Source organism: Hypanus sabinus, chromosome 8 (genome assembly GCF_030144855.1).
Source record: "Hypanus sabinus isolate sHypSab1 chromosome 8, sHypSab1.hap1, whole genome shotgun sequence".
Lineage (NCBI taxonomy): Eukaryota > Metazoa > Chordata > Chondrichthyes > Myliobatiformes > Dasyatidae > Hypanus > Hypanus sabinus.
The window spans coordinates 20,086,624-20,109,886 of NC_082713.1; the positions used below are offsets into that span (position 1 = coordinate 20,086,624).

Consider the following 23,263-nt stretch of genomic DNA (forward strand, 5'->3'; position numbering starts at 1 on the left):
GACAATTAATTCTTCATCTTACCGTTGTGTCGGTCAGTAAAGCAGAGTATTTTTCTTAAGTGATGAGACATGGAGAAGTGTGCCACTTCTGGGTACCTGGGTGTCCTGGTACATGAATCACATTGTTAAATTGCAAATTTTATTCAAAAGGAAAATACTAGGCTGTCATGTATTGCAGAAGGATTTGAGTATAAAAGTGAAGTGTGTACAAGACTCCGGTGAGTTTGGATCTAGAATATTGTGTCCAGGTTTGGTCTTCTTAGCTATGGAAGTGTTTCCCTGTAACAGACAATGCAACAAAGGTTCATCAAATTGATTGTGGGAGTGAAGTGATTGCTTCAATAAGGAGAGATGAAGCAGGCTGGGCCAATATTCTCTTGGGTTTAGAAGAGTGGGAAGGGAGATCACTGCAAGATACATTCGGTCCCTGGCAGAATAGTTATAGGGGTTACGGATTTCAAACGCTATATAACTTAGAGATTAGACAAGAGTAGCTTTATACGTCATGTGTACAGTATATCAAAACATACAGCGAAATCCGTCATTTGTGCCAAATCAGTGAGATTTGTATTGAGCAGACCATAAGTGTTGCCATGTTTTCAATGCCAGTGTAGCGCGCCCACAACTAACCAACCCTAACCGTGCATCTTTGGAAGGTGGGAGGAAACCCACAGGGCTATGGGGAGAATGTACAAACTCCTACAGACAGCGGCGGGAATCCAAACCCGACTGATTTTACAGCTGGTTGCTGTTAAATGTGGCATTGCCCATGACGACACGGTGCCATCCAGTGCTGCACCTGTGCATTTTAAGGACGAAAAGAACATTTCTTCACGTGGAGGGTGGTGAATTTTGAAATCCTTTCGAAAGCCAAGAAGGCTAATGAGTAAATTCTGGACAGACAGGAAAATGTTTGTATGTGAAGGGTGGATTTAGCGCAGGAAAATGAGCATCAGGTCAGTTACAAACTTATTACATAATAGAGAAGGAACAAGAAATGAGTATTCCGGTTTCCTTCGTGGGGTGCCATGGTAACATAGCAGTTAGCGTAACGCTATTGCAGCTCAGGGCGTCGGAGTTCGGCGTCCAATTCCAGCATCGTGTGCAAGCAAGTGTAACAAGCTGTAAGGCAAAGGCTAATGTAATGCCTTCTATGTAATGTTCCACAGTTAAGGTGATGGTTTTTCTGTAGAAGCCATGTTTGGGTTATAGCTAGGGAAACGGGACTTTGAAATGTATGATATCCAATGGGAGAAATGTTGTTCTTTCTCATGTGTCTGGGAGCTGGGTTTTTTGTGGTCTTTAATTGGGAAGTGATGGAGAGAGAAGATGTGAATGGAGAGAGCCAGAAGTGGACTGAGGAGCAAGGGTCCAACAGTCATCGACACTCGAAGGAGGTCAATGGTTGTTGAATAGCCATATCAGTGAGCTCCAACAATGCGCAATAGACTTTTTCCTTTTACTTTTTACTTTCTTTACTAACCCTCTATCTAAATTAAGATTTACAAAGTTCAATCATTTAATTGCATATGGTGTACTGCCTGATACTTTGCGGTTCGGATTTGTAACTGGGCAACACATCACACAGCATCCACGCAAACGAGATTTGTCAGTTCGGCTGGGTCAGAAGTTGTTTTCCCCTCGACAAACATGAGCTGGCAGAGCCCGAGGGTGACACAAGTTTGTACATTCCTTCACAGTGTACGTGCGGGTTTCCTCCAGGTTCTCCGGATTCCTCCCACAGTACAGAGACGTAGAAGCTAGCAGGTTAATTGGCCATTGGAAATTGTACTGTGATTAGGCTAGGGTTAAATCGGAGGGTTGCTGGGTGTCCTGGCTCAAAGTGCTAGAAGGGCTTATCCACTCTGTTTCTCTAAATAACTAGAATAAATAAGAAATAAGAAGGTTGATGAGTTCAGGCATGAGTAAATTAAGTACAAAGAAAAAGTGTTTGTATATGAGGGAACTAATATAACTACACTCAACAACACTTGCCCTATCATTGAAATGTTCCCACATCCAATGATCTCACTTTCAAGAACACTTTATCTCACATTCTGGTTATTTGTTGCTATTTATTTATATTTGCATTTGCACAGTTTGTTGCCTTCTGCACACTGGTTGATCCTGTTATAGATATTAACTCATAGATCTGCTGAGTATGCCCACAAGAAAATGAATCATAGTGTTGTACATAGTGACATACTGTATACATAGTTTGATATTATAATTTACTTTGAACATTGAAAATTAAAGGATATAGATTTAGTGCAGGAAAATTAGCATAAAGTCAGTTACAATCTTATTACATGGTAGTAGAGGAACAAGAAAGGAGTACTCCAGTTTCTACATCCTATGTTTTTTATGTATACGTTCTCATTCCTCACTGGACACAGTTTACTGAGAGGTCTGGAAGATGATTCAAAGCCTACTTTGTACCATTTTGCTACTGTTTATCACATGATAAGGTTGAAAAGTGATTCGTTACTCTGTCCAGAATAAGTGGGACCATTAAGATCTTTTAAAGTTGATTATCCCATTAATGACGCCACTGTATCTGTGTTTCCAAGGCTCCAGTTGAGGCTGCATATATTCAGTGTGCTTCAGTTCTTTCCATCCGAGGAACTTCCCAATTAGTGAAAAACTTGCACCCAAGGACATTGGGCATTTTGAGCAGTCCAGGATGAGTGAAACCATTAAAATCTTTTAACGCATAGATTACAAAGTGAACACAAAGAAACATTGACTGTCTTTTGCCCTCCACAGGTGCTGCCTGGCCTGTTGAGTTTCTCCAGCATCTTAGATATTGCAAGGAGCTTTCTTTTATAATTGGAGCCCTTTCCTTTATAATTATAAGCCCACCTGCCTTCATCTATCACCTTCTAGCTACCCTCCTTCCCCTCCACCCCACCTTTTTATTCTGGTGACTTCCCCCTTCCTTTCCAGTCCTCGAGAAGGGTCTCAGCCCGAAATATTGACTGTTTATTCATTTCCGCAAATGCTGTCTGACCTACAGAGGTCTTCCAGCAATTTGTGTGCATTACAAAGAAAATCCATGTAGAATGAATATTTAATAAGAAATAACAAAGGATAATAACATTTTATAAAGATTGAGCCATTTTATAAAGATACTGGATCAGCCATAGACTTAATACAAAGCTGGGTCAACCTAGGTCCCAGGTTAAGTTTCCATAGCAGTAAGTTTATGTGTATTTCTCTGTGGAATAGGAAGAAACTTTAGATTGATAATAATAAACTGTAATGTCATAAATATTGGATTATGTAACTTTGCACTTAATGCAAAGGTTATTGTACAGACATGGCAAGTGATTAATTAGCCAAAGGCAACATTAGCTGTTATTTCAGAGTGAAGAAAGTATAAGAGTAAGGAGATATTTCTGTAACTGTACAGGCCATTAGGATGAATACAGCAGAATCAGATTTAATCACCAGCATATGTCATGAAATTTGTCATCTTTGTAGCACCAGTACAATGCAATACATAATAATTTTAAAAAGTGAATTACAGTAAGTCTAGTTAAATAAGTAGTGCAAAAGTAGAAATAGAAAAGTAGTGAGGTAGTGTTCATGGGTTCAATATCCATTCAGAAATCAGATGGCAGAGCGGAAGAAGCTGTTCCTGAAGACGTGTGTACAGTTTTGGCCACATTATTTAAGAATGACCTCTAATGACCTTAGGGTGTCGGGGTGAAGATGTATCTCTACCAAAGAAGGTTTAAGGTGTTTCTTCCCTCCACTAGCCTGCAGGTCACCCTTGGGCAAAGTGCAGTAGCTGCTTAGCCCCCTGATCGGGGTCATGTGAAACCATGGGAGCAGGTGGTGGATGGCCCTATGAACAACCAGTCCATATCTCAAGTAAGAAGCACTGTCGACATTCCAGGCCGAGACGTCGACGGTGTTTCTCCCTATAGATGCTGCCAGGCCTGCTGTGTTCTACCAGTATTTTGTGTGTGTTGCTTGAATTTCCAGCATCTGCAGATTTCCTCGTGTTTGTCATATCTCAAGGACTGGTTCTGTGACCACTGACTCCAGGCAGACAATCTCTGAAGAGTATTGGTAATGGCTGGGGTCACCCATCTTGTAAAGACACTGCCCAGAAGAAGGCAATGGCAAACCAATTCCATAGATAAATTTGTCAAGAATATTCACTTAATTACTTTGAACGTAAACTGGCAAAGGATCATTAGATTAATTCCTGAGTTAAGAATGTTTCCACCAAAGAAAGAATCAGAATCAGAATCAGGTTTAACAACACCAGCCTGTGTCGGGAAATTTGTAAACTTAGTGGCAGCAGAACAATGCAATACATGACAATATAGAAAAAATAAATCAATGGCAGTATATCTATCTATCTATCTATCTATCTATTTATTTATTTATTTATTTATTTATTTATTTATTTATTTATTAAATAGTTAAATTTAAAATACTGCAAAAACAGAAATATTAAAAAAATGAGGTAGTGTTCATGGGGTCAATGTCCATTTAGGAATCAGATGGCAGAAGGGAAAAAAGCTGTTTCTGAATCTCTGAGTGTGTGTCTTCAGGCTCTATACGTCCTTCCTGACGGTAACAATGACAACAGGGTGAGGTAGGTCCTTAAAAACGGACCTAGATTTTCTAGAGTTATGAGAGACTATCTCGTTGAACATATATAACTCTGAGATCATTTGACAGAATAGCTATTGCAAGAAGACACAAGAGACTGTTGAGGTTGGAATCTGGAGCGACACAAGATGCTGGAAGAGCTCTGGGTGAGGAAAGATCTGCGCAGGGAAACCGACAGATGACATCTTCGGATAAGAGCCTTTTTCAAGTCTAAATGAAGGGTTTTGACCCAAAACATTGACTGTCCATTGTCCTGCATCTTAGATATTACAAGGAGCTTTCTTTTATTTGAAGGATTTAGAACTACAGGGTGCAATTTCAGGATATAGAACTGCATTTAAGACTGAGAGGAAATGTCATTCTCCAGGGATTATTTTGCCTTCCTCTGGTTTTATCTGTTTTACGAAAATTAAGTTCAATTTTGCAATCCTCATATATCAGTGGCTTTAAATCTTAATGCAAGGCTAGAACTGTTAAACGTTTAGTGCAATGGCAGTTGCAAAAAAGGTTCACCTTTTCTTTCTTTCTGACAGACCAGACATATGCATTTGGAATTATTATTCACTACATAAAATTATCTAAATACTGGAGGAACTCAGCGTGCCAGGCAGCATCTATAGAAATGAATAAACAGTCGACGTTATCGGCTGAGATCTTTTATCAGGACTGGAAAGGAAGGCGAGGAAGAAAGGGGGATAAAATATCTTGTATTCGTTTTAAGTAAGTTGAGTTTACGTTCTGGGGGAACTTACTTCAAAAGAAAAGAGGATAATTTTCATATTCATATATGAAAATATATGCTTAGTTAACCCAGTAACTAAGCACACATACACTAAATCCAGTAACAAAGAGATTGCTTTCCCTCGAGATAAAACTTAAATATCAGATTTTCATGTTTAAACTTCCTTATTTAAAGCTTGAAAACAATATAGAGGGAGACTCACCGGCAATGGTGATGAGAAGGATGAATGAGATAAGAAGAAATGTCATTCTTAATGCGGAGATTCCCTCTCCAACAATTGTGCTGTCTGGAGTTTACCTTGCGTGTGGGTGCATATCGGATTCTCTGGTGACCAGTCTCCGCCCCGCTTCCAGGAGTGACCCATCTCGACCAACCCATTCCCAGCCCGACCTCACTATTACAACGCAGCAAATGTTCCCCGAGAGCCACACCATCTGACTCCGTTCTTACCCTCCGGAGTTCAGGGTTTGCAACATCTATACGGCGCTCTACTTCAAGCCCACCGATTTCAATATGAAATTCCGTACCATATCAGTTTATATACACGTTTATCTCAGAAATCGGACATTTAACATTTCTGATAGAAAATCGAAAGCGAAACAGAAAATTACGCCTCGGTCCCGAGGGTTACCCGATTCTGTTCTTCAGTGCAGGGGGCAAGATTTGTATTGCACCTCATTACTGTCGTCAGAGAGGAGGTACAGGAGACTGAAGACACACACTCAACTTTTTAGGAATAGCTTCTTCCCCTCTTCTATCAGATTCCCGAACGGACAATGAACCAACCCGTTAACATTACCTCGCTACCATATATGTTGACTCCCTTTTTGCACCATGTATTTAATTTATTTTTAATATATACTGTACATACATTTTTGTTGTAACTTATAGTTTTTTTTGTATCGCATGTATGTGTTGTCCAAGGAAGTGTAGCAACTCCAGTTAAAGGTTTATGCCCATTCCAGGACAGCTCGCTCGCCTTTGGTCCCCACCGGACACTCAGCTCTCACCTCCAACCCCAGTAAACCGCTCCGACAAGAGGGTTGAACCAGGTGAGGGTAGCCGACAGAGATAGGAACATGCCTCCGGCGTACTGGGCCCGTGAGATCCAAGGGCCAGGAAGGTGGTTCTGCTACACTTCGTGAAGGCGCAGAAGACTTCCTGGTCATCCACTGCGACCAAGGCAGACCCCAGTTTGTAACGCTCGTTCGTGCCACTGAACCCGGATTTCTGGGGTTGCGAGAGCGGAACTGCCCCAGCGTGACAGCTTTTCCACTTTAAAAGCTCTCCCACACAGGTTTCCGATGGGCACAATGGACAACCGCTGTCTGCTGCGTAAAACAGCCAGATTTCACTACGTGTGCCGGCGCTATTAAACCTGACTCTGCAGGGTCTGAGTAAAGAATTCGAGTGCCGATTAAACCTGGAATCCGGAGAGTTGCGTCCAGTTGAGGTTTCGCACCAGATTAAAGTACTGTCGCTTTTGGAGATTTAAAACGACTACACCACATGCAAGAAATCAGACCAGACGGCGTCTGTGGAGGAAGAAACAGCGCTTACTTGACGAGCGCTCTCCGTGGGCATCCGCGTAGTTCCTTCATTACCACTGCTCAGACCCAAGCGGATTCACATGACAGCGCGATGGACCGAGTACAAATATACCTGGGAACATCCGGGATGAGAAGGGCACAGAGACCCGATCAATGTGTGTTGTTGGGTTAGACTGGTGAATTGTTACTTCCTTTGCAGTTTAACAATTAATTGCTCGCTTGTATTTTCTACAACCACTGATATACCAGTCCGGTCGTTTCCTGATGGTCACAGTATATAGAGCTTATGCAGTTGTTCAGTGGTTCCAATTGTGGTTACAGTTGTATGATTTTAGAAAGTTCTGGAAGCGTCTCTGGCCTTGCATTATTTCAATAGGTGCTATCTGATGGGTTGACTCTTATCTACGAATTTGTAAGGACTATTTCTTATCTATGGGCTACAAAAAGAGCTGATCACATGGTCCTGCCATCTTTGCTTTTACTCTCCCTTCCACCACTATCCTCTGCTCCCGTTACTGTTTCATTTTCAATTTTCTTTGTTCTATTAACACTTAATTAATAGAACAGGAATGGCTGAGGGGCAAACCCAAGTGCAGGACATGGGCACGGGGACTTGAGATGCAGACAGGCTAGGACATGGCCTTGACTGGGAACTTGGACAGGACTTGGACTTGGCCTTGGACACTGAACGACAAAACAACAACAGTCCATTCAAGTAGCAGCAAACGGCCTGCCTACTGAACTGGATAAGAGATGACAAAATGACAGTCCATTCGAGTAGTGGCTCAGAGAAGCGGCAATCAGCCAACAAATCTCAGCTGGCCACGGAATTCGTACCTTTGGCTCGGAGCGGCAGCACACAGCTGGACATGAAAACGACTGATTGGGGACCCGAATTGGGCACAACTGCTCTTGCTCAGGTGACAGTCCAGCACTGAGTAGCTGTAAATCAGAGCAATTATACTGCAGGTGCCTTATGATGAGAATCAGGTGCCTTAATCAAGGCACCCAATGGAACACGGGGAAAGGAAATAACTGGAGTGAGGAGTCCATGGACCGGATTGTGACATTAATAAAACAGGCATGAAGCAACAAGTTTTGTGCCTCCGTACTGACTTCTGAAAACAGAATCCAACAGAAATAAAACATCGCTGGTGCTGGGAATCTCAAATATATTAGAAAAACACTCAGTTAAGGTTTCACGTCAGTGGCTTTTCATCTGACCTGGTCGTGTAAATTTGTGTTGAGGGAGCCAATATAGACCTCAAGAGATTTTTCAGGATTTATCCAATCAGAATTCAGAGCAGAAAGAAAGGGGGAGAGGCCAAATATCCTCTGGTCCACCACCGTCATTGTTCCACGTCTCCATCGATCTACTATATGGGCAGTGACCTCTACCGTTCAGTTGGTACTCAGCCTCCTCCTCTTCCTGTCACTTCCGGCACAAGAGTTGTGAGAGCACTTCAATGTATGATTTATCAAACAAGGGAAAATGTACAGTATTGTCCAAAAGTCTCAGGCACTCTAGATTTTTATATGGTTTCAGATTGTATGTCTTGCACAGAACCCTGACCTCAGCATCATCGAGGCTGTCCGGGGTTACCAGGTGCAACAGAAGCAAGTGAGACCAGCCAAAGTCTGCCTAAAACAGGATGGGGGGCAGTGGAATGGGGATTGTCAGAGTTAGTATTTTTACACAGAGAGTGGTGGGTGTATGGAATGCCGGCCAGGGGTGGTGGTAGAGGCAAATATATGAGGGGCATTTAAGAAACTTAGATAGGCACATGGATAATTGAAAAATGGAGGGCTATACAGGAGGGAAGGCTAGGTTAAATGCAACATTGTGGGCCAAGGGGCTTTACAGTGCTCTGATGTTCTATGTTCTAAATCCCACATACACTATTGTGCAAATGTCTGAGGCACATGAAAAAACTTTATGTAATGTGAAGATGCTTTCAAAAATAATGAAATGTAAAATTTCTAAACATCAAAAAATGAAAATAATTCCAAATCACAGACAGCTGGCAAGCATTTTACAGAACTTCAGGCATTGTTTATATGTGAGAGCAAAAACAGGTCTAACTTTATCCATTATCCATAAACCAGGTCCAAAATACATATCTCTAATTAACGATAAGGAATTGCAACCTTCCTTCATCCTTCCAATCTAGGGTCACTAAGAATAACCATACTACTCTATCTGTCAGTTAGTACGAATTCCAAAACCCTTGCCTGAATCAATCATTATGTTTGTGACCCTTTCTCACTGTCTGACCAGATACATTGTGGATGGTGTATTTAATCATTAATATGTTAATGCATTAATTTAATTATTAATATATTAATTAATAAATTTTTCCATCATTACAGTAGAAGTAGAGTGAAGAATGCTTGGCTGTCACTTTGGAATTATATTTATAGTTATAAAACTTTCATAAAGATATGATAACTTGCTCCTAGCTCACTGTGGAGGAACAACCCTTTGACCAGTGGGATTTTTGGAGCACAGAGGAGCTAGGAGTTATAGGGATCAAGCAAAATGAAAATGAGGCCAGAATTAAAGAAGTCATCATTTTCTTAATTGGTTGAGTTTCTCAAGTGACTACATGTTTTTATATTTGCAAATACTGATTCATGCTAAGTTATTTGGAGGTCAATTGCCAGATGAAGCAATGATGTTTTTCTTGGTGTCCCTAGACTGGGAGAATGGAGAAAATTTGTCATTCCTTATCATTAACTAGAGACCTTTATTTATGGCTATAGTTTCTAACTATAAAGACCGTAAGACCAGGATGAGGCCATTCAGCCCATTGAGTCTGCTCCACCATTCCATCATGGCTGATCCCAGATCCCACTCAGCCCCATACACCTGCCTTCTCGCCATATCCTTTGATGCCCCGACCGATCAGGAAACTATCAACTTCCACCTTTAATATCAGAATCAGATTCAGAATCAGTTTTATTATCACCGGCATGTGTCATGAAATTTGTTAACTTAGCAGCAGCAGTTCAATGCAGTACTTAATATAGGAGAAAAGAAGTAAAAATAAATAAATGAGTAAATCAATTATAGTATGTATATTGAATAGATTAAAAATCATGCAAAAACAGAAAAATAAATATGAAAAACTACACCCCTGTACTTGGCCTCCACCGCAGTCTGTGACACAGCATTCCAAAGATTCGCTACTCTCTGGCTAAAAAAATTCCTCCTTAACTCTATTCTAAAAGTTGCCCCTCATTTCTGAGGCTGCACCCTCTAGTTCTGGATACCCCCGCCATAGGAACATCCTCTCCATGTCCACCTTATCTATTTCTTTCAACGTTTGGTAGGTTTCAATGAGATATCCAGTACCAGCTCAAATGCTCCTCATATGTTAACCATTTCATTCCCAGAATTATCCTCATGAACCTCCTCTGGACTCTCTCCAGTGACAACACATCCTTTCTGAGATATGGGGCTCAAAACTGTTGACAATACTCCAAGTGCACCAGGACTAGTGTCTTATAAAGCCTCAGCATTATCTCTTTGCTTTTATATTCTATTCCACAGACTCAACCTATAAATTAATCTTCTGGGAGTTTTGCATGAGGACTCAAATGTTTGAACTTCCTTCCCATTTAGATAATAGTCTGCACTTTTGTTCCTTTTACCAAAATACATCATCATACATTTCCCAACACTGTATTCCATCTGCTACATTTTGCCCATTCTTCTAATTTGTCTAACTCCTGCTGCAATCGCATCACTTCCTCAGCACTACCAACTCCTCCACCAGTCTTCGTATCATCAACAAACTTTGCCACAAAGCCAGCAATTCCATTATCCAAATTACTGACAAACAGTATGAAAAGTAGCAGTCCCAATACTGACCCCTGAGGAACACCACTAGTCACTGGTAGCCAACTAGAAAAGGCCCCCTTTATTCCCACTCACTGCCTCCTGCCTGTCAACCATTCCACTATCCATGTCAATATATTTCCTGGAATGCCATAGGATTTTATCTTGTTAAGCAGCTTCATGTGTGGCACCTTATCAACAACCTTCTGAATATCCAAGTAAATGACATCCACTGCCTCTCCTTTGTGCACTCTGCTTATTACTTCCTCGAAGAACTGTAACAGATCTGTCAGGCAAGATTTCCCTATACAGAAACCATGCTGACTTTGACTTATTTTATCACTGGTCTCCAATTATCCCAAAACCTCATCCTTAATAATAGACCCAACACTTTCCCAAGCACTGAGGTTAGGGTAACTGGCCTATAGTTTCCTTTCTTTTGCATTCCTCCCTTCTTAAAGAGTGGAGTGACATTTGCAATCTTCCAGTCCTCAGGGACCATGCCAGAATCAAGTGATTCTTGAAAAATCATGACCAAGTCATCCATTGTCTCTTCAGCGACCTCTCTCAGGTCTCTGGGAGATAGTCCATCTGGCCCAGGTGACTTATCCACCTTAAGACCTTTGAGTTTGCCTGGCACTTTCTCCATTGTAATAGCAATGGCACTCACTCCTGCTCCCAGACACTCACAGACCTCTGGCACACTGCTAGTGTCTTCCACAGTGAATACAGATGCAAAATACCCATTAAGTTCATCCGCCATTTCTTTGTCTCCCATTAATACCTCACCAGCTTCATTTTCCAGTGATCCAATATCAACTCTCACCTCCCATTTACTCTTTATGTAACTGAAAAACTTTTAGTATCCTGCTTTATATTATTGGCTTGTCTGCCCTCATATTTCATCTTTTCCCTTCTTAGTAGCTTTTTTAGTTGCCTTTTGTTGGATTTTAAAAGCTTCGCAATCTAACTTCCTACTCACTTTTCTTGCCTTTTATGTCCTTTACTTGGCTTTTATGTAGTTCTTAACTTCTCTTGTCAACCATGGCTGCCTACCCTTGCCATTTGAGAACTTCTTCTGTGGGACGTATCAATCTGTGCCTTGTGAACTACTCCCAGAAACTTCAGCCATCTCTGCTTGGTTATCATCCCTGCCAGTATCCTCCAATCCACCTGAACAAGCTCCTCTCTCATGCCTCTGTAATTCCCTTTATTCCATTGTGATACTGAAACATGTGACTTATGCTTCTCCCTCTCAAGTGGCAGTATGAATTTAATCATATTATAATAACTCCCTCAAAAGGGTTACTTAACGTTAAGCTCCTAATACCGTTATTACACTACACCTAATGTAGGATAACCTTTCCCTGAGTAGGCGCAAGCAAAGCTGCTCAAAAAAGCCATCTAGTAGACATTCAACAAACTCCCTCTCTTGTCATCTGACACCAACCTGGTTTTCTCAATCCCCTTGAATATTGAAGTCCCCCATTATAATTGAGTTATTACCCTTATTACATACCTTTTCCACCTCCTTTTGCAATCTCAAAACCACAACTTGCCTACTATTTGGAAGCCTATATACTGTATGATTCCTTTTTTTTTACCCTTACAGTTTCTTAACTCCATCCACAAAGATCCGACATTCTCTGACCCTATGTCACCTCTTTTCAAAGATGAAATTCCATCTCTAACCAACAGAGCCACAGAAAACTCCTAACTATGGCCTTCTTTCAGCCTTTACTCAGTAATGCCCACAACGTCATACCGACCAATCTCTAATTGTGCCATGTGATCATCCGCCTTATTCTGAATACCATGTGCATTTAAATATAGCACCTTTAGTCCTGCATTCTTCACATTTTTGAATTTTGCCTCTATGATACAATTTAACGTTTCACATTTGTACCCAGTCATTGGCTTGTCCTTCCCTACATCCCTGTTACATCCATCATCTATTTGTAAATCTGCTGTTTCATCTTCAGTTCTATCATCCTGTTTCCCATCTTTCTGCCATATTAGTTTAAACCATTCCCAAATGCTCTAGCAAACTTGCCCACAAGAATATTGGTTCCCCTTGGATTCAAGTGCAACCCATCCCTTTTGAACAGGTCACACCTGCCCAAGTAGAGGTCCCAATTATCCAGAAATCTGAATCCCTGCCCCCTGCTGCAATTCTTCATCCAGGCAATTATTCTTCACCTCATTCTATTCTTATCCTCACTGTTGCATGGCACGGGCAGAAATCCCGAGATTACTGCCTTTGAGGCACTGCTCCTCAGCTTCCTTCCTAACTCCCGTATTCCTTTTTCAGGACCTTCTCCCTTTTTCTATCTATGTTGTTGGTACCAATATGTACGACGATTTCTGGCTTGTCACCCTCCCTTTTCAGAATATTGTGGATGCATTCAGAAACATTGTGGACCCTGGCACCTGGTAGGCAAACTACCATCCGTGTTTTCTTTTTGTGTCCACAGAATCGCCTATCTGTCCCCCCGACTATAGAGACCCCAATTACTTCTGCCATCCTTTTCCATTCCCTACCCTTCTGAGCCACAGGACCAGAGGCACGGCCACTGTTGCTTCCCCCAGCCATGTACCACCCCCAACAGTACTCAAAATGGAGTACTTACTGTGGAGAAGGATGGAACAGGGGTGCACTTTACTATCTGATGTTCTCCCTTCCCTCTTCTGACTCACACATTTATCTGTCTCCTGTAGCCTTGGGGTGACTACCTCCCTGTAACTCCTGTCTATCACTACCTTACTTTCTCTAACAAGCTGAAAGTCATCGAGCAGCAGCTCCAGTTCCCTAACTCAGTCTCTAAGGAGTTAAATAAGAAATAAGGAATGAACTTACCAACTAACCTTGCCTCTGTCTGTTCTTGCTGAAGCCTTGTTGAGCCAGAACCTTTCTACTCTTACTTGGGCTACTCCAATAATGACTGCTCCCACAGTGACCGCTCTGCTAGACTACTGCGGTCTGCTAGACCGCTCTGCTAAAGTCTCTCAGTTATATAAAATAATTCAAGTACTATGGAAAGCATATCAAATGCAGGAAGTCATTCCTGCCTATGGCCATCAAATTTTACAACTCCTCCCTCAGAGTGTCAGACACCCTGAGCCAATAGGCTGGTCCTGGACTTATTTCCACGGCATAATTAATTCATTATTATTTAATTATTTATGGTTTTATTTTGCTATATTTCTACACTATTTTTGGTTGGTGCAACTGTAACGAAACCCAATTTCCCTCGGGATCAATAGAGTATGTCTGTCTGTCTGTGTTTTAGAAATTGCTTCCATTCATAAAGATTGGTGTGGATTGGTGGCCCGCAATTATTTAGGTTATTTGCTATTGGAAGTAACTCTTGCAGCTTGTTGAATCTGATGCTTTTGCGATCCAAAGTTCTTTGGAAGTCAAGAATGAGGCATAAAATTTGTTCCTAAGAAATTTTATTGAGTGTTACAATGACAAAGAATGAAGAAAGGGAAGAGGAGCTGAGAGAACAAAGAAAAGGGGAAACAGTCATGGTCGTCTCAGACTAGATATAACAAAAACTCCACTGATAATAATTAGCCTATAAAATAGCCAGATTCTGAACATCTGCTACTGAGAAACACCTAGAAAAATGCAGAAGCAACTATACTTTAATTCATTGCATAATTGCCATTTTCAGAAGTTTTATGACGACTCTGCTATAGTTGGATGCATCAGCAAGGGAGATGAGACTGAGTACAGGGCTACGGTGGGAAACTTTGTCACATGGTGCAAGCAGAATCATCTGCAGCTTAATGTGAAAAAGACTAAGGAGCTGGTGGCGGACATGAAGAGGGCTAAGGCACCGGTGACCCCTGTTTCCATCCATGGGGTCAGTGTGGACATAGTGGAGGATTACAAATACCTGGGGACACGAATTGACAATAAACTGGACTGGTCAAAGAACACTGAGGCTGTCTACAAGAAGGGTCAGAGCCGTCTCTATTTCCTGAGGAGACTGAGGTCCTTTAACATCTGCCGGACGATGCTGAGGATGTTCTACGAGTCTGTGGTGGCCAGTGCTATCATGTTTGCTGTTGTGTGCTGGGGCAGCAGGCTGAGGGTAGCAGACACCAACAGAATCAACAAACTCATTCGTAAGGCCAGTGATGTTGTGGGGGTGGAACTGGACTCTCTGACGGTGGTGTCTGAAAAGAGGATGCTGTCCAAGTTGCATGCCATCTTGGACAATGACTCCCATCCACTCCATAATGTACTGGTTAGGCACAGGAGTACGTTCAGCCAGAGACTCATTCCACCGAGATGTAACACTGAGCAGCATAGGAAGTCATTCCTGCCTGTGGCCATCAAACTTTACAACTCCTCCCTCCACCCTGAGCCAATAGGCTGGTCCTGGACTTATTTCCACTTGGCATGATTAACTTATTATTATTTAATTATTAATGGTTTTATATTGCTATATTTCTTCACTATTCTAGTTGGTGCGGCTGTAACGAAACCCAATTTCCCTCAGGATCAATAAAGTATGTCTGTCTGTCTGTAATGAATTACCACTCAGGGAGTGGTAGCTGTATGGAATGAGCTTCCAGTAGAAGTGGTAGAGGCAGGTTTGGTATTGTCACTTAAAGTAAAATCGGATAGGTATATGGACAGGAAAGGAATGGAGGGTTATGGGCTGAGTGCGGGCCAGTGGGACTAGGTGAGTGTAAGCATCGGCACGGACTAGAAGGGCCGAGATGGCCTGTTTCCGTGCTGTAATTGTTATATGGTTATAATTACATGTAGATACGCATAGAAGAGTTAAGCTACAAGAAAAGTAACGATTATACATCCCAATCCAACATGCTGCCTACTGTGGATAAGAATTCTGATGCGGTTGTGAATCCTCACCTGTAATATGTACCAGTTCAGAATTACTTTGGTTAGAAGCCGATCAATAGCAAAGTAGTGGCATTAACATTAGCAAGCTGGAACTCAGCTGGTAACAATTAGCTTATTTATACTGGTAAATGCTGGCAAGGAGAAAGTGAGTCAAAAATGAGGAACTGCAGTTGCAGGAAGTAGAAATAAAACAGAAAATGACAAAAGATAGCAGAATTGTAAACACAGTTTATTTCTTCACAGATGCTGCCTGACTTGCTCAGTTGTTCTAGCATTTTCTATTTTTATGAGAGTAAGCATGAGTGTACAGTTTCCAAGCTGTATGGGCAGTGCAGTCATCACATTGTATGTCCTCTCGTCTCCTGGGTGCTTTCATGTGCAGTGTACATTTTATCTTTTCCTCACATTTCTACATTATTTTAGAGGATCTGTCCTGACACCAGCATGTAAGTGTCACTACAAAGAAGGCACGGCAGCACCTCTACTTTCTTCTAAGTTCGCACAGATTTAACATGTCATCAAAAACTTTGACAACTTCTGTTGAGGCACACTGGAGCGTATGTATCCTGACTGGTTGCATCAAAGCCTGGTATGGAAGCACCAATGTTCAATAACGGAAAAGCCTACAAGAAGTATTGGGTATAGCCCAGTCCAATACGGGGAAAGCCCTCTTCGACACTGAGCACGCCTACAAAGAGCTCTGCCCCAAGAAAGCTTAATGTATCATCAAGGACCCCCCCCCCCCCCCATCATCCAGGCTACTCACTCTTCTCACTGCTGCCATCAGGAAGGAGGTACAGGAGTCTCAGTTCCCACACCACCAGGTTCAAGGACAGTTATTACCCTTCAACCATCAGGTTCCTGAACTAATGTGGATAACTTCACTCACCTTGACACTGATCTGGTTCCACAACCTATGGGCTCGTTTTCAACAACTCTACAACTCATGTTCCACAGTATTTATTTACTTATTGATTGATTAATTAATCATTGTTATTATATTTTCACATTTGCACAGCTTTGCCTCTTGCATATCTGTTATTTGTCAATATCAGTGTGTAGCTTGTCACAGATTCTACTGTATTTCATTGTTTTATTTTGAATGTCTGCACGAAAATGAATCCCAGGGTTGTAGATAGTGACATACCTTGATAATAATTTTACTTTGAACTTTTCAACCTTTGAACATTTCTACCGATTACAAAAAAACTTTCACTAAAAAGGAGGTCTTTCAGCCTGTGAAGAATAATGTAATAAATCCTACTAGCCTCACTACCCCACGCCCCGGAATATTTTTTCCCCAAGTATATATTCATTTGTCATAGAAAAGGGATGTTGTTAACATTGGTGTGAAAAAAATAGGATTTGTTGGCCAGAGGTTACTAAAGAACCAGTAACAGTGGTAGGGCTAGCACATGAACCAATTAATGGTATGAGGAAGATAAAGGAAGAAAAATGCAAAAGAGTTAAGCAAATGAGTGAAAAAAATAACTGAATAATCACGGAGGATTTCAAACAGCCAGGAATTAACTGGCCTGAAGCAGGGCAAGGAGATAAGAGATGGAATTCCTTTAAAGACTACTTTATAGCCCAGTATGTAGGAGGCTAACAAGGGAGGATAAGCTACTGGTTATGAAGATTGTGAATGAACCAGAGCAGAGAAAGGGATTGGGGAAATCATGGGACGGAGCAGCATGGGCAGTCTGCTTAGTGTTAATGGTAGGAAGGAAAATCTGTGAATCCTGCAAAGGAGGAAAATCAAAAAAACTGAAGAAGCTATAAATGTGATGAGTAGACTCTCTTGTGTTTGTAATATATACCAGCTCAGAATCTCCTCCTATAGCAGCACGAGGGTGGAAGTAATCATGAGGAGAGGAAGGAAGTTTGAAAAACTTGAGCAACCAATAATCTGCTGGAAGAACTCAGTAATATCGATGGGAGGAAAGGAGTTGTGACATTTTGGGTTGAAACTCTGCATTGTTAAAGAACCTGAGCCTGGGGGATGGGATCTTGATGGAACTTTGCAAGAAGGTGAGAGAGTGTAGCTAGATGGAGGAAATATTAATTAATTATTTTTTTCTATTAATAATGCAACACGGAGAAGGCCCTTTGAGCCAAGCTGCCCCAGAAACCCCACAACCCCAATGAACCCTAACTTAATCACAGGACAATTTACAATGACCAATTAAACTACCTGGTTCATCTTTAGACTGTGAGAGGAAACAAGAGTATTAGTGAAAAATCCCACGGGGAGGATGTACAGAGGTTCCTTACAGAATGGCGCTGGAAATGATTTCAGAACGCCCTGAGCTGTAATAGTGTCGCGCTAACTGCTACACTACCGTGGCACCCATATTAAGAGCAATACTTTCAACTGGGAGTTTAGGCAAGTGGATAAAAAGGAGAGAGACATTATTGGTTGAGAGAAAGGGAAAAAAGGTGGTTTGGGGAATTAGTCGTAAAGTTATAGAGCATTACAACACAGAAACAGGTCCTTCAGCCCATCTAGTCCATGCTAAACTATTATGCCTAGTCCCATCGACTTACCTATAGCCCTCCATACCCCTCCCATCCACATACCTATCCAAATTTCTCTTTAATGTTGAAATTGTCCCCTTGTTCATCAATTCTGCTGGCAGCTCGTTCCACACACTCTCACCACCCTCTGAGTGAAGAAGTTCCCCCTCATGTTTCACTTAAACATTTCACCTTTTACCCTTAACTTAGTTCTAGTCTCGCCCTATCTCAGTGGAAAATGCCTGTTTACATTTAACCTACCTATACCCCTCATAACTGAGTAAAGGGAATGTGAGCTTGAGTTGAGAGCATTAGCGGGACAAAATATTGCCAACTTGTACTGGGGAAAGAAGATTCTTTGATCAAACATTTTGCAAGAGTGAGGATACAGACAACATGATTTTGAATGAGAGGCAAATTACAACATTCTCCCGTGACTTCATGGGTTTCCTCCGAGTGCTCCGGTTTCCTCCCACAGTCCGTTTGTCTGATTAATTGGTCATCGTAAATTGACCTGCGATTAATGTTAAATTTGGGGTTGCTGGGCGGCATGGCTCAAAGGGCTGTATCTCAATCGATCGATAGATAGATAAACAAATAAATAATGTGGAAAGCTTGGCAGAAGAGAGAAAAGCATGAAAGTGGAGTTAACAAAATAAGGATAATAAAGATTAGCTTTATTTGTTGCACATGCATCAAAGCATCGTTGGTCGTTAGTGTCAATGGCCAACACGGTTGGAAGATGTGCCAGGGTGGCATCCCGCCAGTGTCGCCTTGCTTGTGACACCAACATAGCACACCTGTGCTTACTCAATGCTAACTTGTACATCTCTGGAATGCGGGAGAAAACAGGGGCATCCGGAGAAAACTCATGCCAGCATGCGGGGAACATACAAACTCCTTACAGACAGCAGCGGGAATAGAACCCGGGTCACTGGCGCTGCAAAGTGCTATGCTAACTGCTACACTACCATGCGGTAGGTGGCTGCAGCTGAATATTTCTTGTAAAATAACACTTAAATGAATTTGCCCTCTTTGGTTGCAATAAAAGTGGACCCTTCTAAAAGTGATTTATTTAGTGATACACTGCAGACTAGGCCCTCCTTGCCCTTCGAGCCAAGCCTCCCTTAGTCAACTCTGATTAACCCTCACTTAATCATGCTTCAATTTACAGTGACAATTTAACCTACCTGGTACATCTTTGGACTGTGGGAAGAAACTGGAGCTTCGGGGGAAAACCAACGCATTACACAGAGAGGTTGTACTGACTCCTCAGAGAACAGCGCCAGAATTGAACTCTGAACCCTTAACTCCGGAACGCCCTGAGCTATAGTAGCATCATGCTATCTGCTATGCTACTGTGGCAACCACTTTGTTGCACTTTGGGATGACAAACCAAGGTAGGATTTACACGGTGAGTGGTAGGGCACTGAGGAGTATGTTCAAACAGAGGAATTTGGGAATACAGATCCATAATTCCATGAAAGTGGCGTCACAGGTAGATAGGGTCATAAAGAGAGATTTTGGCACTTTGGCCTTCGTAAATCAAAGTATTGAGTACAGGAGTAGGAATGTTATGTTGAAGTTGTATAAGACATTGTTGTTCAACTGTTAAGCCAAGTCCGACTCTTCGTGACCTCATGGACCATGGGGTCCATAGGGTTTTCATGGCAAGATACAGAAGTAGATTACCAGACCTTCCTTCCGCACACATACTGCTGCTGCCCAGGTTGGGACCCGGCTGGATTTGAATTTTAATAACATAGTAATCCATCACTTTTGCTTGGCAATTCTGGCCCTAAAAAAGTAATTTTATATATGTGGATTGTAATTTCCTCAGATATAATTTCAAAATATAACAGATATTACAATAATTATTTATTGCTCGCTGTGAAATTTCAGCCTCTAAAATGATGAGTTTTTGCCATACTTTATCTTGTGCTAAGTCCTAACTTTTAAAGAACTTGTTAGACATTGTGCTTTTTACTTCCTTATTTGTTCTCCATGAGAATGCCTCTATACGATTCAGCAAGTTTGTGGTACTTGGAAGCTGAATGGCCATGAGTAACACACACGAGAGACAAAGGGGTGAGGAACCAATGTTCTGCTGTTTTTATTTCACTTATAAGTCATCTACCCAGAATGTCCTCTCACAATATGTTCAGTACATAACACACAAGGGAAGCTTGACAGCAACCCATAAGGGTCAAAATATGCATGAATAAATAACAGACAACTTCAATATTTCTGGACACCAGGGTTTTCCCTGAACTCTTCAAAAGAGCAGATGTTGGAAATGAGGACATTATAATCAATGGATCTTTGTAGGCAGCTTTCTTCAAGGACATTATTTCACCACAAACCACAAAATCCAAATTAGTGTGTACAGAGCACTTCAAATGTCACAAGCAGACTTAAATGCAAGTACAGTTAATTTATGGCTGATTATTATTATTTTCTCTATCAAAATGAAACTTTGCCAAATCACTGTGACATTTCCATATTTATTCAAGGAGCTGAATTACTTTTCTTCATTTATCAAATGGTGTTGCTGATATGAATTAAAATCATTTCCATCTCAGGACTCGGAGGATTTGTTTTGGGGGATGGAGGGGAAGGCGGCTGCTAATGTACCAGAATGCATTCTCTATTATTTCTATAATTTAGCGTCTATTTAGTGTTCTGATCTGAATTGTCTTTCATCAATATAGCTCTTATTTCATGATTAAACCTTCATCCAAACTCCAGTGTACACTCTCAAAATATTAATTTGGGTTTTCCTCCACACAACTCATCCCTGTTTTACCTCTAATGTAAACAAAAAAGATTCTGCAGATGCTGGAAATCCAGAGTAAAACACACACACACACACACACACACCACAGAGTCAGGCAGCATCTATGGAGAGGAATAAAAATTCAACATAGATGCTGCTTGATCTGCTGGATAGCTCACAGCATTTTGTGTGTGTTACGCTGTTCTACTTCGAAGGCCATTCCCAAAGGAAAACTATGTTGAAATTGCAGAAATTAGTTTCTTGGTAAGACCAAACAATCATCAGGGATAGGAGATTTCTATCCCTTAGTCAAGACTTGTGTCAAAATCCAGCCCAGAAGATAAAAGGGTTCAATGAAGGGAATCCTTGGATTGGTCCAAAAATCGCTGGTCTCCATAAAGCTAAGAAGCTCCCTGGGGTAGATTACTAACTTACATTGAGCTAGAACCTATTTTTGATTAACAGAAATAGAATCAATCAAATATTTAAAATGGACAATTGTTATAGCCTAGTTGATAGCTTTCCAAACTCAATGCTCTTCAATTGATTAAACAACAATGTGCTTTTTACTTCCTCATTTGTTGTCTGTGAATTATTCAAAGCGACTGGTTGCTCAGTGAGTTTGCTGACTTCATTGTTGCAGGACACCAGGGGATTCCATGAAACTCCTCACAGAAGCATATATTAGAAATGAGGAAATCAAAATTGTGTGTGCGTTGCTTTGGATTTCCAGCACCTGCAGATTCTCTTTGTGTTTGTGAAATCAAAGTTACTACTGTTATCATATTGGAAGGTGCTTCTCCTGTAGTATTGCATTTTTATCATTCATTTACCAATATGTGATTTGTTTTGGCAGCCGTCCCAGTCTTTTTAAACAGATCCACAGGTTAGGGTCCTAAGTTGAGGGATCTCATAGAATCATAGATCTCCGTACCCCTCCCTTCTGTGGACCAATCCAAACTTCTCTTAAATGTTGAAATCCAACCCGCATCCACCACTTCTGCTGGCAGCTCGTTCCGCACTTTCACCACCCTGAGTGAAGAAGTTCCTGCTCATATTCCCTTTAAGCCTTTCACCCTTAACCCATTACCTCTAGTTCTGCTCTCACCAAACCTTAGTGGAAAACCCTGTCTAACATCATCATCATCATTGTGTGCCGTGTTGGATGACATGGGCCATCATGGTCTTGATAATTTTCTACAGAAGTGGCTTGCCATTCCCTACTTCAGGGCAGTTTCTTTACAAATCGGGTCACTGAGCCATTAATAACTCAGAGTTTTAATGTGTACCTGCTGCTCATAAGACCATCCACCACCTGCTCCCGTGGTGTCACGTGACCCTGATCAGGGGTTGAACAGGTGTGTCACCTTGCCCAAGGATGACCTGCAGGCTAGCAGAGGCAAGTGCCTCTATCACGGATGCTGGTATTTTATAACCCAGAGACTCACTTTGAAGGGCTCTTACAACTCATATTCTCAGTATTTTTATTTCACAGCTTGTCTCCTTTTGCACATTAGTTGCAGCCTGTCTATGTATAGTTTTTTTGTAAAATTCTATGTATGTTTTCCTCTATATGCCTGCAAGAAAATGAATCCCAAGATGGTACTGTATGTGGTAATATATACTTATGTTGAGCATTATCGAGCTGTCCTCCATTCCTGGCACTCTTTTTAATTCCACTTCCCATTCCCATTCCAACATGTTGGACCAGGGCCTTCACTACTGCCATGATGAAGCCACTCTCAGTTTAGAGCAGCAACACTTCATATTCTGTCCGGGCAGCCACCAACCTGACGGCATGATAAATGATTTCTCAAACTTCTAGTAATTTCTGCCCCCTCCTCTTTCTCCTCATCTGCCCATCACCTCCTTCTGCTGCCACTCTTACTTCCTTTTCTCCGATGATTCACTTCCCTCTCCTGTCAGATTTCTGCTTCTTCAGCCCTTCAGTCCTTTCACCTATCACCTCCCTGCTTCTCACTTTATTCCCCTTCCCCCACCACCCACCTTCCCCTCATCTGGTTTCACCTACCAGTTTGTAATCCTACCCCTCCACACCCACACCCCGCATCTTCTTATTCTAGCTTCTTCCCCTTTCCTTTCCAGTCCTGAAGATGGGTCTCTGCTTAAAATGTTTACTATTTATTCCTCCCATAGAAACTGCCTGCCTGGCTTGCTGAATTAAACCATAAGATATTGGAGCAGAAGTAGGCCATTTGGCCCATCAAGTCTGTTCTGCCATTTCATCATGGCTGATCCATTTCTCCCTCAGTCCAATCTCCTGCCTTCTCTCCATAACCTTTCATGCCCTGACTAATCAAGAATCTAT

The 23,263-nt window shown here is 41.6% G+C and overlaps 1 protein-coding gene across 8 annotated transcripts in view; it reads right to left on the bottom strand.

Moving 5' to 3' along the window:
* rxfp2l (relaxin family peptide receptor 2, like) overlaps positions 1 to 23,263 on the bottom strand; it is a 118,195-nt gene that overhangs the window by 91,398 nt on the left and 3,534 nt on the right. For 3 of the 8 annotated variants that reach the window (XM_059976789.1, XM_059976788.1, XM_059976794.1), the window contains exon 1: positions 5,574 to 7,194. The exons of 1 other annotated variant lie outside the window; for it this stretch is intronic. In XM_059976789.1, the coding sequence (XP_059832772.1) occupies positions 5,574 to 5,619 (46 nt within the window). In that variant the 5' untranslated portion in view covers positions 5,620 to 7,194. Of the gene's footprint in view, positions 1 to 5,573; positions 7,195 to 23,263 lie in introns of those variants that run through there. 4 more of the 8 variants (XM_059976790.1, XM_059976793.1, XM_059976792.1 and 1 more) reach the window with 4 other exon arrangements.